The following is a 21,256-nucleotide window of genomic DNA, read 5'->3' on the forward strand; positions in this document are numbered from 1 at the left end:
TTCTTTGGGGAGCAGAAATGGGTTCTTCTATGGCATCTCTGCAAAAAACACCTTTTTGGAAGCTTTATTTTTAAGTGTGTATTTTAAGGAGAGAGGACTAATGTCCTAAACTCACTGAGAGGACAGAGGTTAAAAGCTTTTAGATCAGTCTGGAATAATTATAAATGATTGTTATTAGAAAAGTAGTCCTCAAAATTCAAGTATTTCACACAATGAACGCAAATAGCTCTTGCATTTACAGCAGATTTAGTTCACATATAACTTACAGTTGTATAACCAATGATTTCATTTACAATAAACTTGAATTAAGCATTAACTTTTTTTTTGTGAAATGTCATGAGTAAAAAGTAAGATTTTTAATTAGTGATAAAAGTAATAAAGTAAAGATATCCTGCTTGAAAATACACTTTTTCAAGGCTAAGTAAAATTACTTCATTCCCACCACTGGCAATTCATAGCCCAAAAGCCATACAACACCTTTCATATTTTCATTACACAGTACATTTTCTAAATGATTTAAATTTTACACATACAGTTTCTTGTAGTTTCCCCCATACGCTTTTTTCATAAATTTTATGGAGGCTTTCAGATACCAAAAAAAAAATCATGTTGCATTAATGCTGACAAGATTTTTTTCTTCAGAGATTCAAAGAGTTTTCTATCAATGCATATTAGACTGAAAAGTTCAGGAAGTTTGGACACTTTTGAAACACGAGATGTGTTGGACTCCGAGATAAGAGACTTCCCATCAGTACCATTCCAAGAAAAGCGGATGAATCCATATATTAATTAGAATAATCCATCAAAAGCACTCACTGTATCAGAGTCTAATGATGGCTACGTAAAGTTTTAACCGTCACTGTTGCTTAAACTGTTGAACGATGGTGTAAGTATCACTAAACATGCTGTTCGGGAGATTATTTTGAGCCATAGCTAAATGTCTTTTGTATGGCAAATAAACAGCCTATTGCTTGTTAAATGAGTCAGAACTACAAGTAACCGAAATGAGTGTACAAGTGAATGGGACTCATTCGGTGAATGACTGGAAAATAGGCCATGACACAACGCATTCAAAACAACATCAGGAGCTCTTAGATAACACAGACAACAGACCTTTCAGTGCTCTTCACAACATTTGCAGCTTGACAGATTGAATATAAACATCATTTTTGGCACAAAAGAAAGCGGGAACGGTGCTTTAGAACTCTCTCGAGTAAAGTTTAATCCGAAAATTTTACATCTTTTTGTGAATAACAATGAAAACTTAGCCTGTCAGCGATGACGGCAACAGCGGAGGATACGGCACCCCATGAAAGCGTGGGGTAGAAAGAGAAGAAAATCAAAGCCCAAGATGAGGTAGATTGGTGTTTAGCATTTCCCCTAACATGACATGCCCATTAAAGATTAAGGCTAAAGAGACAGGCGAGGCTAATGGGAAGCGACGCAGCGTTTTAAGCCTCGGCCATGATGAGTTACAACCCTCAGCAGCAGCACGGCTGCGGTGACATGTTGCCTGCCCTTGATTCAGGCGAATCCTTCACGGAGTCGGCCACGACCGCCGCGGATCCCCAGCGTACATCCAGAGCGGGCCTGAAGCGCAACTAACCTTTAGTCGGCTTAATGTTACAGAGATTAAAACACACTTGAGTGTACATTTTTCTTCTGCTTCGTGCCGCCCTTGCTTTCATTACTGCGTATTTCATGTAATCTTGTCTTCGGGGCTTATCCTACGATTACCAGCCGTATTTGATTCGAGATATACGCTTGTAATGAACTCAAGTCTAGAGAGACGTCTTTAGAGTTTGCAACATAACTTAATGTCTTATGAATATCAGGTAAAAGCGGTTAGGTTTTGCACAGGCTCCATTATACTAAAAAGCTGTGCCTTATGACTGATCATGTACTGTATTAGGCTACGTTAACGAATAGTTGACCCATTATTTACTCACCCTCATGTCATTCAAACCTGTAAGCTGTTGTTTCTTTTGAACATGGAACATATCATTTTCCCATAGATTTGTTTCCCATACAACAACAGTTCGTAGTGACCGCAGTGGGACAACAACAACAAATCAATATAAAAACAACACAGAACCATTATCACTGCTATTAACTGAGATGTGGGTCAGTTGTTCATTTATAGCTACATGTATATCATAGCTTCAGAAGGTTTGGAATATTGCTTCTATATGGATAAGTTTTATGGGGCCTTAAATGCAAATTAAATTTATAGAAAACCTTACAAAATAAAAACATTTTCCCTCATCTTTTTTATTGACTAAAGACAAACAACAGACAATAGTGTTCAAATTTGTATTACTTTATATGATTTATTATCATTAAATTATTTTTATTGTATTAAAGCAGCATATGGGAGGTAAATGTAAATTGAAATATTAAAATGATTTACGTGGGGCCAAACTATTCCTTTGAACTTAGAATCCTTTATTTAGTTTTCAGATTTATCTGCGCTTCTGCTTTTTTCAGTAGTGCATAAACCTCAACCAATTTCTCTTATAAGCAAAAGCCCTTCTGCTAGAGTACAATTTTCCATCTTTTTTTTCCAAGACATGCATTCTGACCCTTCTAAATGAGGTTAGCGCACCTGAATCCTGGAGTGTTGCTTAAGCCCTTAATGGCCTTGTAGACACACAGAGAGACCAGATGAGACTAGTGTCTACGTACATATTTGCAGAGAGCGCTGGATGGCAGGGTGATTGAGTTAACATCGGCATTGTTTGAAATGTCACCATCTGCCTCACAACAGCTCATCCCCAATCAATTTAAAATGAATACTGTTTCCTCTCCCTCCAAATCCAGTAGCGAGCTTTGAGATCTTCATTATAGATTGGCCTAATGAGCTGACGGTCTTGGGCACACACTGGACATTTTCTGATAACGATCATGACATTCGGCCTCTGAGAATCATGTTAAAGTCATGCCCATATATTCAGCATTAAAGATATACTAAAAATAAATCCTATTGTATAATACTAATATATTCTCTCTCTCGCTCTCTCTCTCTCTCTCTCTCTCTTATATATATATATATATATATATATATATATATATGTATATATATATAAAATACATTTATTTTAGGTTGATTGAACTTATCTTAACTCACAAAATGGGCAGCAGACCAACTGTAATTTGCAAAATAAATAAATAAATACAAACGGCTTGTGATAAGTCAAAAGCTTAACGCAATGCATTTGTAAGTGTTTTCTGGGTGTGCAAAGAATTGCAAAGGTTTCCTGTAAAAGAGAACATTTATTTGAATGAAAGTTTGATTCCATTTGCACATCATCAAATGAACTGCAACCGGCTCACATTTATAGTTGAACACGTTCAAAACACGGGAACAATAATAGCGAATGTACATATTTCAAGAATATTTAGTCATCATTGTGGTATATAAATATTTGGTACAAAATTTCACAAGATATAAAGTAAAGTAGTACATGGACATAATCTACTCTCCCAAGCCACTGGTACAAAGCACTGTTCATTAAACCAAGTTTTTACAGCATGGGTAACCATCTTTTTCTTTTTTTCTTTTTTTTTTACAGCATATCAATGACAAAGAATGGAAATTCTGCTTCTAAAACACAAATATTTACCAGCTCGAGCACCGTTCAGAGCTGACTCACCCCCTCCTAAGCGAAGAGGTGAAGGCAATCTCAAGGCTCATTTTCTGGTTTGAAGAGAGGGCGCAATCATTGCGGAGTGATTTACTTTAGATTTGACTCACACCTCAATACAACACTGTTGTGGTTAACATTCAGCCGAGGAATAAATCAGTTGAGCTTTTATTACTTCCCTGGCTATTCGTTTGCAGCATGTCATTAAGGGACCGTGTGGAAGTGTGTCTCTCACAAGAAGAAAGTCATACTAAGCAGTTCTGAGATCAACCGAACGTTAGTCAGACTGCGAAAAGAAGAAAAAACACATTTAGGTCCAATGACATAGCAGATAATTGTAAGCCTCTGGCATTTTTTTTTTTTTTTCATGTGGATGATGAAAACCAGTGCCAACCATGAAACATCTTCTGACCCATTTTCTAGATGGGTTTCACACAACCAGTCTTGATTCCGGGTTACAGGACAACACATATTTTCTTGAGTGCGTAAGTAGATTAATAAAATTATGCAAATGGTTAATAGTAAGAGTTTGAAAATTCCTCCCAGTTATTTGACAACTCCTATGATGTTGAACTGTTTGATTCTAAGCCGCCCGCAACACATAGAGGTCTGATGGTGAATTCACAGGCCCGAGTTTTGCGGTGGTTTCGTTCCTTTCATAAAGTTCTCGGCCTTGGCCTTTTAGTCAATGACCTGCTCATGTTCACTTCAAGTGTTTCACAGGCTCACAGTCAACTGATAAACTGTTCTTTGCAGCAGTATTTGAACAGCGCTTCCGCATCAGATGCTTGGCTTTTCAGTGACGGTTACAGATATGAAAAACCGTAGACATTTCCAGAACAATCTGGGATTACGCAGAAAGATGTCACCGCAGATGATCTTTCTGATGAGAAGTCCGCAGACAGATACGTCCTCCTGGCGGAGCGTTAAGTTCGTCTCCTCTTTTGAGAAAACGCACAGCCAATCACGACAGAGAAACCGGCTGCCTGATTGTAGGACGAAGAGAAGGATAAAAGGGCACTTTGTAAAAGAAATTAGGCTGCCTCATTCTGCCAGTCCAGTCTTCATGTAGAGGCAGATCAGCAAATGAGTCTTGTTCTGCAGTCTGTCCATTAGGAGTCCCAGTCGCTGTCCTCCCCGCCGTACATGTCTGCTAGCTTCCTGAAGCGTGGCCCCCACTCACTGAGGTAGTTATAGTCCTGCGCCCCCTCCGAGGACACGGACCCCAGTGAGCTGAGCGACTCGGCCACCGATCCGTTACCTTCGTACGCGTAGGTGGCCAACGAGTCATAAGGAGGAGCCGTGGGGTTGTCGTCATTTTCCTGCACGCGCTGGTTGATAAAGTCCAGCACGTCTGTGTTCTCTCGGGACGGCACAATGGTCCTGCGGAGCGGCGGCGGGGGGTAGAGTGACTCGGAGGGCAGGATGTCCCGACGCATTTTGCTGTCCTCCATTGCTTCCGGATGCCGAAGCGCTCCGATGTCAAAGGCCTGCGTGTCCTCCTCGCCGCCACCCTCATCATTGTAGCTGACGACATTGTCCCTCACGTCCTCCTTGGAGATGATCAGGGGCTCTTTCTTCTTCTGACGTTTCAGGGCAGCAAACAGCACTACAATCACTACAGAACAAGAGAAAAAAACTGTAAATATTAGTGATGCACAAGAATGAAAAAGATTGACTGCTATTATGTATACTCATAAATGTATCAAAGGTTTGTCAGTTAGATTTTTAAAAAATAAATTCATACTATTATTCAGCAAGGATGCATTAAAATGAATAAAAACGGCTGTTCTTTCGAACTTTCTATTCATCAAGAGTCCTGTAAAAACTGTTTCAAGTTTTCCACAAAAATAGTAAGCAGCACAAGTGCACAACTGTTTTCAACATTGATAATAATAAGAAAATGTTACTTGAGCAGCAAATCAGCATATTATAATGATTTCTGAAGGATTATGTGACACTGAAGCCTGGAGTAATGATTCAGCTTTGCAGTTTAGTGTCCTGTGGTTGAGTTTGGTTTCCTTGGTTTTTCACGGACTAATTACGATCTGCAAGTGTTCCTTATTTCATTGATTAGTTTGACTTGTTACTTAAACCCTGAGTTCATTGTCCGTTCTCGTCAATATTATGTTGGTGGTTCAGTTCTACATGTTTTTGTATCCAGTATTCTGAAGTGTTATTTTGAGTTTGTTTTCATTAAACATTCACTGCTTGCAATTAAATCCAGCCTTTTATTTAATCGTGTTTGCAACCAGCACTGACAACTTTTTAAAGATATTGAAATACAAAATTGTTATTTTAAATAGTAATAATTTTTCACCATATTACTGTTTTTACTGTATTTCTAAAAAAAAAAAAAAAAAAAAAAAAACCTTGGTGAGTGTTAGATAATATAGAATTACACCAACTTCCTTCTGGTGTGGTTTTACAATAAGATATACTGTCTTCAACAAATTTTCATATATATATAATATATGCTGGGGGAATGCTGGGGGAATTAACGCGTTCAACTTTGCGATTAATTTGAGATGTTTAACGCATTAAAAAAAATAACACAATTGCAGCACTTTTTTTGCCTGGTTTTAATGACTTCCTGTTCCGGCTGCTATTGTGCTATTGTACTGCTTGGTTGTGCCGAACCCTGTCATGATGGAGACGAACAATGATGGAGTTTTAGGAGGAATGTTTGCATTTAAAAAAGTTGCCTGATGGCGCGTTTGACAAAACAAAGCTGTGTACAATGAGCAAAGCTGAATTCAAATACCATAGAAGCTGGATGCACCGAATTTGCGGCCGCCGAAAATTATCGGCCGAAAATGGCATTTTCGTTTTTTTGGCCGAAAGAGAAAAAAAGGCAGAAAATATGGAAAATATAAGCCGAATATATGTTGCCCCGCCCCGCCCCTCCGTGTTCGGTGATCAGGTTCCGCTCCGTGTGTGCGCCGCGCTCTCCGTTCCGTGTGTGTGTTCCGTTCCAAACATGTAATGATCACGCACTGGAAAAGCAAAGTCCGTTTAAATAACGTGAAATTTCTCAGTAGTAGAAGTTTGTCTCAGTTCTGTTTGAAATAGCCCTACTGAGCAGGTATAGCCATGCTGGGCAACAATGGTCAAATGACCTGCTCTGATCACATGCTCTAATAATAGCTTTGTAGGACTATACTTATTTTGATAATTAGTAAAAAAAAAAAAAAAAATACTGTTAAATCTGAGTATGTAGCATAACTGAATGAAGGATAATATATTGATGTTTAATATTATTTGAATATAGGGCTATTTTCAGTTCCTTTTTTTCTGTTTAATTTAATTAGGTGATTCTACTTTTAAATATGGATGATTACAAGCTTTGGGGAAATGCGATTAATTGCAATTAATTACAGCAAATTGCACAATTAATTAGCAAAACATTTTTTTATCGATTCCCCGCCCTCAAATATACCAAAAAATCAGATCTGGTAGAAATGTGGTCAAAAATAAATTAGGCTTATGCTATATTGTGCTTTGTTCACAAAAACTCTATTATGTAGCTATAACCACCTACATAAAGCAGATGGTAAACAAAATGTAATTTAAAAATGTGTACATTGTGTCAATTTCCCTTTGATCTTTGCAGCAGATTTTCATCAAATGATGTAGTCTTCTATTATAAAGCATTATAAACAGCCATATTTTCAGATGTGTTGTGTAGTAATGTATGCTTTCGACTTTTTGAAGAGGTGATTCAGATAGCATGTGGTAATTAACCACACCATCAGTGGGAGCAATTCATTTTTCAGTAAATCCCCCCTTAGTACCATTTGGTTGCTTTTATCAGTGATCTTTCACTGCAATGGAGTAGGAAGAGTTTCATACATGATGCATCACCCTGTGGGGGACACCTACTGCAGGTGTCAGGTCGTTAAGATACTGCACACAGTTCACAGGTGAGAACTACGAGTAGCTGATGTTAACTATAGCGGAACTCTATTAAGCAAGCTTTTCTATAGCAATTCAAATGCACTGTCAAAAAAAAAGAGTAAATTGATCAATTACACATGCATGTTAGTTACATGACAAGTGTTTCAATTAAAATTAAGCCTAGAACTCAAATGTGATATTCCATTTTTGGTTGAATTAAAACAAGACTGGATTAATTTTCATTTAATTGAAATGTAGCCCTTGTTATTCAGTTTCCTGATTAAATAACCAACAAGTTTTATCGGTTCAGCCATCTGAGGATGTCAGAAACTGTTTCCTTTATTTTCTTTTTTCCCCTAATCGCAAATTATTTTACATGCAGATCAGGCGTACACACTTCAAACCACTGGAATTGTAATTAATCAAATGGCAGCGCAGACAAAAGTGCTAACTGACAGGAAGACAGGTGGGAAAATGAACTGAAAAGTCTCACTAACAAAGAGCTTGAAAGATGAACAGTCAGATGGATTTCCAGATGGGGCAAGCGGGCATCAGACAGATGGACGTATGAGAAGTGATCTGATTGTCAAAGGAGAGAACTGAAGGCTACTTACAGAGCAGGATGAGGATGCAGAGCAGGATGGCCACCAGCGCCCCTGTGCTGAGCCCCGCAGAGCTGGTCAGAGCCTCTGCATTGCACATCTCCATGTTGCCATCTCGGTCACACGTGCACACCCGGACTGTGAGCGTGCCCGTGCTGCTCTGCATGGGAAAGGTTCCATCTGAGATCACCACCGCCACTAGATGGGTGCTCTTGTGCATTCGGCCAAATCCGGCGCGTCGTGTAAAGATTCCAGCTGTGTTATCTGTGGAGAGTTGAGCGCTTAGTTTATTAACCCTTAAACGAATGCCTCTGGTCTTTTTCGACCCGGGACGTCATTCACTACCCTCCCCGCATTCATTTTTTTCGATTCATTATAAACAATGTAACAATAATAATTTTTTTAAAATAAAAGAATGTCTGTTTTCTAATTCATTTTTGTAAAAAAATGTACAGGGGCCCGAGGTATGTAATAATGTAAGTACATTTTTTTCTGTGTATCAATTGAATCTCTGATGACCCAATACGTGCAATTCACCTTTTTTCCTCAAGGTGGCAATGTTTGATGCACACACAGTGATGACGTGATGTTTCACTCATAATAACCGCAGACATACAACAAAAGAATACACAAATATAATCATCCAAACTTTAAATGGCTTATTAATTTATTTCAGATCAAGTTCTGTACGCAATCAATTAGTGTCACTGACACTTGATGGTGGATCTGGTGGGGAAGCTGCCAGTTTCGAAGACGTTGAAAATTATTTTTGAGAATATGGTTGAGATCGCAAATTTGAGCCAGAAGCCGAATGAACTGGGGAAATGAGCGCTGACAATGACAGTGATGATAGTAAAAAGCATCTGCTCAAATCGAACCCTTCCAAGTTAAAAGGTAACGAAACATGCTTTAAAGATACAATATGTAATTTGTTTTCGCCGCTAGGGGTCGCTAACCTCTTACAATAACAAAGGCGTACGTTGATGATGCAAAATTTCCTGCGGAATTATGGAACTTGTCGTCAAGCCGATGGATCTAATAATGTTTATGGATGAGTGAATACATTGATGCTTTTATCATGACTGCTATGAAGCAGGGCGCGATTGCTAATGAGAGACAGATATCAGCGCACACACACGAGTCCCGCGAGCCTAGCGGATATAAAGGAATAAGGGCATTTAATTCTACCGAACTACCCGCAAGTGCTGAATAATACTCATACAGGTCAGTTTATTAGACAAATTAAACGTGAGGTAACGCAGCACTGTTTCACTTGGTCTACACTATCACACTAAACTGCATTTGAGTGTGTTGAAAGTTATAATGTTATTCTATGTGTTCGTTTGTTGGCTATATGAGACTAGCAGTGAGCTAGATCAACATTAGAATAACATACAGATCATATTATAACATTTCATCATGTTGAGCTATATAACATTGATTAGTTTTATGTACATTTGCTCACCTGTCTAATAAAGTACACCCAAGAGCTGCGCATGCTCTGTCAAGTCTAAGTTAGTCGCGGACGTGTAGCTCTTGGCATCTCGAAAACGCCACGCTGATATTGATCCTCATTTTAGTTCTCCTTTTTTATGCACTACACAGTTGTCCACGTCTGTCGCCATGGTTACTATGGCAGTACTTAAGCGGAAACCAGGGATAATGCGGATATTACGTCAGTGACAGGCGACAAGTGAACAGGTTTTCCAGGACGGCCAATTATGTAAAATTGGAATTTTCTGAAATTAAAAATCTTTAGGAACTTTGGGGATATTGTTAGTACACAACTGCAGGAAACATATCACACAGTGCAAGTGATTTTTGGAATATTTTATTACAAAATTCTTAAATATTGTACCTTTAATTAACTTTTTTTGTAATTGTTTTTCAGGAGAGTTGTATACAATTGCGGCAGTTAAAGATCGCAAGACACAGATATGTGAATATCTGAACTGCTCAAACGAGTCGTCAGTAATTCCAGTCTTACTTCCGTAACTTACGTAACAATGTAACACATTTGCATAATGCCCATTAAGTTCTTTATTGGCTGCATGGAACAACGTCTAATTTGACACGCCCTCAAAAACTGTAGTTGGTTTGTGTGTGTACATGTCGAGAAGATGCTGTTTTCTGCACTGCAAAAGCAAATTCTCTTCGTAAACACTTCCAACGGATAAGGATGTAAAGAGGCAGTGGTTAAAATGACCAGTGATACAACAGCAGTATAACCTTCTCAAATCTCTGTGAGGTCTAAATGGGATTTACAAAACGCTTATCCATTAAAGATGGGACAGTACCCACTTTATTTGGACCAACTTGCTCCTCAGAATCACAGCCGCAAGTATGATTAATTATTGATGTATATATTTTCTCCCGGGTGTTTAAAATACGTCGTTTTGTCTTTTATATTGTGTAGGTCTCCGACTAACCGGCTAACTCACATTATTATTAATGTCTTACTGAAATAGTTTTGTTAATCAGCTGTGGGCCGTTTTTACCTAAAATTGTGTTCACTAATGCCGATTGTCTGTTGTTCTCACTACTTTGAGTAATGATAAAGGATGGAGCAAGATCTTTTGTATAAATTTTAGTGCTCAGCTAAAGTATGCACCGTTATTATTGATACAGTTAATGATACAGTTCCCACGTGTGCACCGCATTAAATATACACATCGGTTTGTTGATGGACATGCACATGTTAATGCTGATGCTGGTGGTGAGGAATTACAGTTGCAACATTTCATAATGTACATCAAAATTTGAGTAGCTTATCACTGAGAAACGTCTTGCTCAAGTCGTCCTTGTGATGGAGGTTCGGGTTGAATAACTAGTTCTTCCAGTGTTTCATAATTGGACTTGCGCTCGGATTGATATGGGAAATCGACGGAATCCTTCGGAGCTGAAATTCAGTTATAGTAATGGGCTTTTTGTTTATGACACATGCTGTGAGCAGTAGACCGATCACAACAGACTGGGCCATCTGGCCAATCAGAGCAGAGTAGGCTCTCGGGAAAGGAGGGTTTAGAGAGACTGAATCTTCGAACGAGTCGTTTGAGAATCTTTGAAAAATGTGGTGATATGCAATGTATATTATGAGAAAATGAAAGTGTTTTTTGACCTTTTATGCATGTAAACTTGATGTAGGAGACCTCTAAAACAAAATTAGGAACCTTTAAAATAGCATAATAGGGGCACTCTCTCTGCAGACCACAACAGTCCTAGAAAGACCTAAAGTTATGGCTACTGGAAAACAACATGGCTCAGTTTAAACAGCTAGATGCGAAAAGGCCATGTGTCCTAAAGATTTCTCCTGTTTGATTGGTCTGTGTTGTCATGAAGAGAGACAGTGAGCTAGTTAGAGGGCCAGACGATGTGAGAGGGCACCCACCTCCATTATCTCGGACTGAGAAGTTTGCTCGCACTGTGCTCTCTGCTGCCAAGGAGAACAAGAAGCGATGTCCACCGACTGGGTCATCTTGATCCACTGCACTTATTGTCTGGATTTTCTGTGGAAAAGAAGCAAATTATGAAAATCACATATTTACCAAAATTCATAGGACATACGTTACAAACTGTGTTTGGTTCGTTTTATAGAAAGTCCACATTATAAATGTATTTTATAAATTATATTTGAAATTAAAATCATTAAACAAATTTGGTTTAAGAAGATGTTGCCCTTTTTGTCAACTTTTAATATCAAAACCTGGCATTTTCTAAAGAAGTATTTGTGTTTTTTCTTCGTTTTTCATTTCAATTAATCTTGTTTGTCTCTTGATGTTGTCTTAGCTTAAATCACTGATCTGTAGGTGTATTTATTTTATTTTATTTTTATTATGTGGTTATTGTGCTATGTACAGCACTTTGGTCAGTGTGAGCTGTGTTTAAATGTGCTATAAAAATTATACTTTACTCACACTCAAATAATGATATGCATAGATCAAACAAAAAATCTAATTTTTCCTATTATCTTTTTCAAATGCATTAAACAAAAATAAACAAATACAAATAATAAATTACATGAGCAGTTTAGTTCCATGATTACGTTTTATTAAATGTAGCAAACAATTTATATCCTTTATAATTTAAATATTTTTGTAGTCTGAATATAGATAACGTTAGCAATGGCTAACTTTTGCTCCATATCACTATCCTGCTAAGCCTCCTGTTAATTATCTTGACATTATGTAAATTGTGTGAAGTTAATTAATAACATTTAATTGCATGAGCTTGACAGTCACATATTCTTGTAAGTAACTACTTAATAAACATAATCATTCATTTTTATTTAAGTTACAGAGCTGGAAAGGTACCGCATTACAGGAATGACCTATTCACAATGTCATCTTTCAGACCTTACAAGTGTTTACATGTAAACACTATAAGCATGTTTACAGCAAGGAAAGATGTTGGCTCAGTGATAGAGGCGCATGGTTATCTTTAGTTGTCACCAAGGGCAATTTTAGTTTAAATGCATCTCTCAAGGGTGCACTGGCAACATGCTGTGACAAAAATGTAATCATCCATTGTGTGCTTCATGATTTTTTTCTCTACCAGGCTTACGCACTGGCCAGATTTCTTGCTTGCGTGTTGCTGGCTGGCTTCCCTTTCCTCTGGGCTTTACTTCAGTCTGTTAGAATATAACTGCTGAATAGAATCAAAACCCCAGCCTTATCTCACACTGCCGTTGCTGAAATATAGCTAATAAACACAATACTAATTGATGATTGTTTGGTTTCATCATGCAAGTAACATAATTGCCACAGTCTCCTTTACTTAAATGGAATTAAATGGAATTATTACAATTATTATAATTTTTTTTATAGATGTAGTTGATAGCATATGCTAAATAATTTGTGTAAAAAAAAAAAAAAATAGTTAAATTGTTCTTGTTTTGAATATAAACTAAAATATTAATATACTAATATATACCTCACTAAATAGGGGGGGAAAAGATGTCAATAGTATTTTATGTAATTTTGCTTCTCAAGAAAGATGTTTCGATATTTTTACTGGAAAAAGACCAAACTATTTCTATTCTTTTTGTACCCAACAACTAAACCATGGCAAACATCAGGTTGAACAATTCTGCCAGGCGCTGAGGTGGGCGGGTCATTGAGGTGGGTGATGACGGACAACGAGGGATACAAGAAGAGTCAGGAAATGGAGGAGAGGTGGACAGTTATTATGAAGTGCCTGTGATATGTGACAGCCCCTGTCATCCACCATGACACATAATCTCATCAAGCCTGACAGAAAAAGGCTCTGCCGTCTAATCCATGAAGGAGAAATACTCATCACTGATCTCTATCTCGCTCTGGAGGTGTGAGTTCTGTAGAGGTCACACACTGTTTAACAGACGCCCCTGCTTTAAATCAACACATCCATCCGACCGGCCGAACAGGGAGAAGTGGACTTATTCCTCCTTATCTTACATCGAAATTGACAATGTGGCAGATAAATGGGAAACGTATACTAAAATGCTCTTTACCTGTCCGACTTTGGCGTTTTCACAGACGAAGGTCTCGTAGAAGGATGCCAGCATAGGGGGGTTATCGTTGACATCCAGTATGCGGATGTACACAGGCACTCGGCTGGTCTGCTCTGGGTTGTCTAAGTGTCCTTAAAAAGATGTGGCAGATGATGGTTGACTACTTGAGATGATAGAAGCTCACATTATTGGAGCCACGGGAGGAAACTGGATTTCTAATTTAAAAAAGTAAACTAATATATTTAGTCAATATAAGCTGTCATGGTAAATGAAAATGCGGAAATCTTACTGGAGAAATTTAATGCTGGATGACTTGAGCTTAGCAACCTAAATTCATTCCAAATGAACTGCGGCTGTGAGCCGCGTGGAGTTACTTACTGAACTCGGTTGCGATCACTGAAATGTTGTGCCAAGCGAATTCCTCTCGGTCCAGAGGCCTCTGCAGGAATATAGATCCATTCCCAGCATAGACACCAAAAACCCGGTCCACATCTGTGTGCCGATCAATTGAATACCTGCAAGTCAAACCATTCAGCTCAATTGTCACCAGGTCCAATGTGTTTGCAACAGTGTTCTTTTCAAGATAGTGTAGAGTAGTTAAACTATGATGTGACCTGTGACAAATCGGTTTGGCTCAATTGTGCTCAGAGGAAATGGAGTGTGAAAATCATTAAAAATTCAGGGAAAAATGCAAGACTGTTTTGTCAGTGTTGTCATAATCATCGTTTTGTAGGGAAGAATAATCAGATCCCCACTTCTCCCATACTTGTCCCTTTCATTCTCATATGTAGCGTTGGAAAGTCTAATTCATTCTAGTGAGTATCAGTAATTGAAACTATTTGTCCCTGTGCAAAAATCCTTGGTGGCATTTTAGGTCTTTGTTATTTTATTTCAACAAAAACTATTTAGTAACTAAATATAGATTTTAGCTGTAATTAAAGTTTAAGTAAAACATAAAAAGTCATAGAAATCTCTATAGTGACACTAAAACTTAATTGAAGCTTGTTGAAAAAAAATATATACTGTATACATTTCAAAAGATATTGCACCATCTTTTCCTGTAGTGAGCTCTATCTTGTAAAGTAAATACTTTTTCAAAAGGGTGCATTTTTACTAGTTTGTCAAACTAGTAAATGCACCCTTTTGAAAAAGTAGTTTACTTTAAATGATAATTTAGCCTGTAACTTGGCAAAACAGCTTCCCCAACACTGGTTTACAAAACCGTTAAGACAACTGAACCTTTAGAGCAGGAGACACATGAGGACGCTTGATGCACACCACAGCTTTAACTGCATGAAATCCCAGTGCCCTGAGCCCACACATGCCCAGTTCCCATTTGTTCTTCTTTCACCAGAAGATCACAATATTGCCCTTTCAAATGTAATCAATCAGTGGGATTGTTCAATTTCCTAATTAGCCTCCTGATGTTCAGAGCGACAGTGTTGCCCGTGCTTCTGATGTCCCTGATAATTACCAGCCCTGAAGTCCTGTTCTCTGCTGCAGAGGGCTTTTTAATTGCGCTTCCATTCTGCGTTCTTATTTACTGTGTTCTCCGGAGGGAAAAACATCCATTTATTGTCCTCCTGAGCCTTCCGCGTCAGATTTATCATTAGGGCGCTTTGGACAGTGATAATATCCTCATTTATTCTCATAATTGTAGTTTATTACAATTATCTCATAAAGATGCTGCGACTGAAGGACCTCTTGAATTAAATGTGAATTTAATAAACACGCTTCGAGGAAGCAGTCCATCTAAGCTCATATTGCCATAGCTTCAGACAGATTATTCCGGGTTTTGCAGATGTCAAAAGGTCACGGGAAGAAACGGGCAGAGGTTTAAGAGGCTTGCAAGCTACTGTCAGGCTATTGTGTGTTGGGCAATGTACATTTTAAAGAGATTTACGGTGATCTTGTAAATCTAGATGATGAAAACAATGTGATGGGATGATATTAATGCAAAGCCCTTACTTGACCGGACTGCGGCGTATGTCAGGATCCATGGCACTGACCGATCCTATCACTGTGCCCACAGCCGCGTCCTCTTTCACCTCCAAAATATAGCTGATTTTCTCAAATTGTGGGGGTTCATCCACATCCTCAATGCTGACCCTGACAGTTGCTATGTCCTTAGCGTCCAGGCTCAGAAATCGTGGGTCTGGATGCTTGTTTTGGACCTTGATCTGAAGCAAGTATGATTTCTTCTTCTCGTAGTCCAGAGGCTGCAACAGAAACACATTCACAGGAATAAACAACCATCTCCGAGTCGAATTTTCAGCCCCCCATTTTATTCACAAACCATCAAGTGTAACTATTTTAATAATACAATTTTTTTTTGTGAATTAGTGAAAATTTTGTTTTCAAACTCAAAGCACGAAAGAAAGTTTCTTTGTACCTTCTTAACGCTAAGTACGCCTTCTTGGGTGTTCCTGTCAGTGCTGACGTCGAACACATCCAGACCGTCTCCGCCAACAACGGTGTAGTCCATCTCTGCATTTCTGCCGACGTCGGCATCCACAGCCTCGATCCTGCCAACTGATGATCCTATGTTGGTGAGCTCTGGAACGCTGAACTGATATATACCTGGGGAAAATAATGTCAGGGTTTGTGCTTAAATCTGTGAATTCTCTTCTCTATATCTACACTATATAGTGCAACAAGAGACCATTTACGTGTTCAAGAGAACATAAAAGAAGAGTTTGGAGGAACAAATCTCATTTGACAATTTGCATTTGTAAATCTACATATCCGATCCCTGTTTCTAACACTGTAGCCAATTAAAGTGCTTTTTAAAGCTTTTTCACCTACTCTTGGTGTTCTCTTTACTGTAAAAAATGGCGAACGTGACCGATATTTTGCTGCCTGCATTAAATCCGCTTTGTGCTGATAGCCTGCATTCCTCTAATTAACTTGACAGAAATTCCAAGCATTTTCTATTTGCATGCAGGCTAAAAGAATAGATTATTTTAAGAGAAACACAAAAGAGTAAGTGAGCTGAGCCCACTCTGTCCATTTAATCAGGATTAACACACAGACCTCACGCAGTTTCTAAAGCTTTGCCACAAACCATTTTCCTTCGCACAATGACAAAAACATTTTTTTGTCTTTGTTTTGTTTTTTTAAATTTGTGTATTGTATTTGTTGTTTATTCCAACTATGATACTCATTGGCACCCAAAGAATCATTGGAATTATGGAACAAATGTCTAGTGCAAATATCAATTTGTTGATATTTACGAATTTACATATATCATTTCTATCTATTAAATGCATGCTTACTCTGTGTGAAATAAGGGGGGTTGTCGTTGACATCGGTGAGGCTGATGTTTACTGTGGTGCTGCCTATTAAGCCCCCCTTCTGGCCGGCCATGTCCTTGGCTTCGATCACCACCTGGTAGTGCTCCCTCTGCTCTCTGTCCATATCGGAAGGTCCCAAAGCTGTCCGGATTATACCTGAGGGAAAGATGACTTAGTTCGTTAACATCCAACCCAGCCCAGTTCCTTACTCTAGGAGATGGACGACACCAGACCGCAGTTGCAGCTGAGTCTTTGTTGTGTTTGAACAGTGCAGAACTAATTGCGTACATGCACTGAGACTGACATTTTGCCGCAGAGATTATTACAGGCAGCAGCTGCTGATTGAGAGATCGCTGCAGGTTCTGAAAAAACAAGACCTTGGATTATTAAAACCGGTGTTTTACAAGCTAAACCAATTTGGTGACAAGCAATTTCAGAGTAAGACACTGTTGGATTTGCTTGACAGTGTTGGACCAGTCATTTTTTTGCAATAATTATTTTATATTCACAGTAAGACTTCTAAAATAATACAAGACATAATGTACAAGTATGCAAACGTAAACATTTGAAATAAATAAAATGTATATATTTTTAACAGCAAGTAATCATAATTCAGTGTTAACCAGGCATAAAAATTAATACATATATATATATATTTATATATAATTTTTTTATTGTCTTCATATTCTTTAATCAAAGTAACAACTTTTCCTCTGATGTCAGTTAGGAAATGCAAGCTACTGGATAATGTTATAGTCAATAGCCAAATAGCTTTAATGGGATTGATTAGCAAACTAACTTTCTGATATGTAACGCCCACTTATCATGACCCATCCTACATTTTTTTCTTATTGAACCTCCTGTTACATCACATAGCAGAAGAAAAATAGCTTGCAAACAATGATTCACGTTGACTTTGAACATAAGTATGCCTGATGTCCTGGTTAGATCAAAAAAAAAGGCAAAAGACAAATCCAGTAATTCACGTAAAGAAGAATCCAAGCCCTGCTGCTTCTTTGAATGGCACAAATGTTCTCAGATTAACCCCCACCTCTAATGAATATCCCTTTTTTTTCAGTCTCAGGATTTCATGTGCTCATGGACATCATCGTTCGTGTCCCATCTGGGCTAAAGCATATCAGTGTTAAGCTGGACACTAATCTGCCATGGGAGCTTTTGTGTTTCTATTTCTCTTTTGTTTAAACAAAGACCTCTGCGGGAAATGTTCCAGGGCACACATTAGCAATGATTAAACTCGCTGGGCGAATTTGCCCGGCTAAATTGCTTGAACGACAGAGCTGCAGTGCAACCCTTGCCCCATTTCAAATCATACAGATACACAGTCTCTCTTTCCATTTCGCCATTTCTGTCTATGATATAACAGTTCAACGTGGACTGACCTGTGTTTGGCTCTACTGAGAAGTATGGATGACCCTGGCTGATGCTGTAGGCTAGCTTTGCACTGTGGCCAAACATTTCATCGTCTGCATCCTGGGCGGTAACTTGAGTGACATAGGTGCCTGAAAAACAAGAAATTAGTTCAAGAAAGAGTTCACCTATAGTCATTATGAACTTGCTCTCATGATGTTTGTTATGACTTTCGTCCTTTTGTGGAAAGGAAGGGCACATAGGAAGAATGTGCCTGTCACTCGTGTCAATGACTAAGGAATTTAATTTCTCATTCACGAATCGGGCTGTTTTGGTTCCCAAGTTCAACTTACTGATTCAGTGATCCAGTTTCAGCAGTTAATAGTCCTCCAGGGGAAGATTATCAGTGAATAAAGACTAAAATGACTAAATTTGGATCCTTTTTAAAGCTTGAAAGCTGTAGTCACCATTTATTAAACTGCCTGGAAAATAGTGACCTGCACATTCTTCAAAATATCTCCTTAAGTGTTCACAGATGAAAGAAACTCACACAGGTTTGGAGCCAGATGTGGGAGAGTAAATAATAAGACTTAAATTGAAGATATATAATAAAATATGACAAGTTAAAATATTGTTTTATATTACTATACTAAGCAATATATTGCTTTGTAATAGCCTATTTCTACAATATTGCTATACTTCATATGCACCCACAAGACTTTCAGTGGTTGTTTTTGAAGCTGCCGAATCTTACCAATGTGTGACCTCTCAGGTACGGACGCTGTATAAACCTCCTTGTCAAACTTGGGCTCATTGTCATTGATGTCGTGTAGTTTCACAATAAACTCGGTCTCTGGCTCCAGTGGGACGCCGGTCTTCTTGTTGACAGCCTGAGCTCGGAGCGAGTAGAGAGGTTTCTCCTCTCTGTCCAGGCTCCTGGTAGCATGCAGATCTCCTGAGTTGGCATCTATCACAAAGATCGTCCCCGCACCTTCACCTGAGAGAACGTACATCACTGTGCCGTCTCCTTTATCCATATCTGAGTGAAGCTGTTGAGAGGAAGCAATTCAAGCATTTCATCAGCACCTCCGCTCATTCTGCCGTTGATATGGCTCATGAATATGTATTGCATTCGATATCCTGAATGTATTCAATGTCCGTTGATTTTGAGGGAATAAAACAATAACGAAATACTACAGGGGGAATGTAGCAATAGACAGGTACTCCATGGCAAATATGTGAAAACGAGTCCTTGTGGAATTGAATTCTGATGGCAAATCAGATGAAAGTACAACACCCTGAATGTGCAATCAAGGTGAATGCCTGTCTATTATGAACAGTGACGCTGCTGCATGGTATCTTTTGGTGCAACCACTTTTGTCAGATATTTATGAGGTAATCAAACTTTTTTACTTCTCGTCCCTATTTGATGTGTGTATAAAGCAGTTTTTGAATTTATGTTATACACTATTGTTACATAATGATTCAATTGATTGATAGGAACCACACATTTTAGAGCTGAAGGTGTGATGTGATTAGCTTTGACAATTACATCTGATAGAGGAGCGAGAGAATGATTTGACACTTCTTTCCACTTGAATAAGCCGCTTTGTTACAGTAAAATAGGGTAGTACAATACAAAAGGCCATTCAAACACAATGGCTCTTATGCTCTACATGATTTTTCCCTCTGAACATTATAGAAATGGCTGCTTCTACTCCACACTGACTGCTACATGATCCAGGCACATAATGTCCATAACAACAATGAGAGCTTTGTGAATTCTAGGCTTGCAACATCCCGCATGAATAATCCACTGGTTGGTGATCCTTTGTAAGGCTTTCGAGTCTCTGAACCAGTGGTTCTCAGACTTTTCAGGCCAAGTACCACCTGATCAAATCAGAACATCCAAGAACCACCGAGTTAATTCACCTCTCTGCAGTGCAAGTTTAAGTTGATATCTTTTATGTAAAGACCACTATCAGTTCCTTGACTGGCCTCATGCAGAACAGCCTCTACAAACACACAGCACGGCATAACATGCTATTGCACTTGTTAATATGCATATTTTACAATCAAATTCAAACTAATAAATATTAAATATTGTATAGCATACACTACCATTTAGAGGTTTGGGGTTGGTAAGATTTTTAAATGTTTTGAAAGAAGTCTCATGTATGAAAAATACAGTGAAAACAGTAATAGTGAAATATTATTATAATTTAAAATAACAGAATTTTCAGCAGTCATTTCTTTAGTCTTCAGTTCAACAAGATCCTTCAGAAATCCCATTTCGTATTATTATCAATGTTAAAAACAGCTTTGTATTTTTGTGGAAACATGATACCATTTTTTTCAGGAGTATAAAAAAAACTGCATTACTTTGAAATATAAATCTTTTGTAAAATGTCTTTACTGTCACTTTTGATCAATTTAATGTGTGTACTTGCTGAACAAGGGAATTATATAAAAATCTTACTAACCCCAAACCTTTGAATGATAGTGTATATTTAGGGATGCACAATGTATCGGTACTATTAACATATACAATTACATAAAATATTTGCCAGTATACTGTATGTTTTTTTGGCAATTATTTGATGTAATTGTACATGTTAATTTCCCCTATTTTTACATTGAGATTACATTTAGATCATCTTTTATCTTTACATCATCTTATCATCTTTAATAAATCTAATAATTTAATAACACTGTTAAATGTATTATACATTTTTCATGTTGTACATTTTTAGCTGTAACAACGTTGTAACATTTTGCATCTTTTAATTTTTATTTATTTAGATATGGTAGTACAGAGCTTTAATTGGCTATTTATCAGTTTTCAGCCATAAAATGAAAAAATGTGATCCACTTATTATATCTTCAGATTTTGAACACTGGTGTGATATTTCATATAAATTCGAAACACTGCCACAAAAATATGATGCGTCTTGCACCCACATG

At 38.0% G+C, this 21,256-nt stretch overlaps 1 protein-coding gene across 2 annotated transcripts in view; it reads right to left on the reverse strand.

Annotated features, from left to right (window-relative positions):
- Positions 1-3,256: 3,256 nt before the first annotated feature.
- The window catches only part of cdh6 (cadherin 6), a 30,843-nt gene continuing 12,843 nt past the window's right edge, over positions 3,257-21,256 (reverse strand). The window contains exons 3-12 of one of the 2 annotated variants that reach the window (XM_079611857.1): positions 19,047-19,341; positions 18,325-18,444; positions 16,907-17,080; positions 16,024-16,211; positions 15,600-15,850; positions 14,010-14,146; positions 13,632-13,762; positions 11,532-11,649; positions 8,156-8,407; positions 3,257-5,262 (exon numbers count right to left, since the gene is read on the reverse strand). In XM_079611857.1, coding sequence (XP_079467983.1) covers positions 4,757-5,262; positions 8,156-8,407; positions 11,532-11,649; positions 13,632-13,762; positions 14,010-14,146; positions 15,600-15,850; positions 16,024-16,211; positions 16,907-17,080; positions 18,325-18,444; positions 19,047-19,341 — 2,172 coding nt within the window. In that variant the 3' untranslated portion in view covers positions 3,257-4,756. Of the gene's footprint in view, positions 5,263-8,155; positions 8,408-11,531; positions 11,650-13,631; positions 13,763-14,009; positions 14,147-15,599; positions 15,851-16,023; positions 16,212-16,906; positions 17,081-17,212; positions 17,240-18,324; positions 18,445-19,046; positions 19,342-21,256 lie in introns of those variants that run through there. The other variant, XM_079611858.1, reaches the window with a different exon arrangement.

This window comes from Phoxinus phoxinus (assembly GCF_949152265.1).
Source record: "Phoxinus phoxinus genome assembly, chromosome: 5".
Taxonomy (NCBI): Eukaryota; Metazoa; Chordata; class Actinopteri; order Cypriniformes; family Leuciscidae; genus Phoxinus; species Phoxinus phoxinus.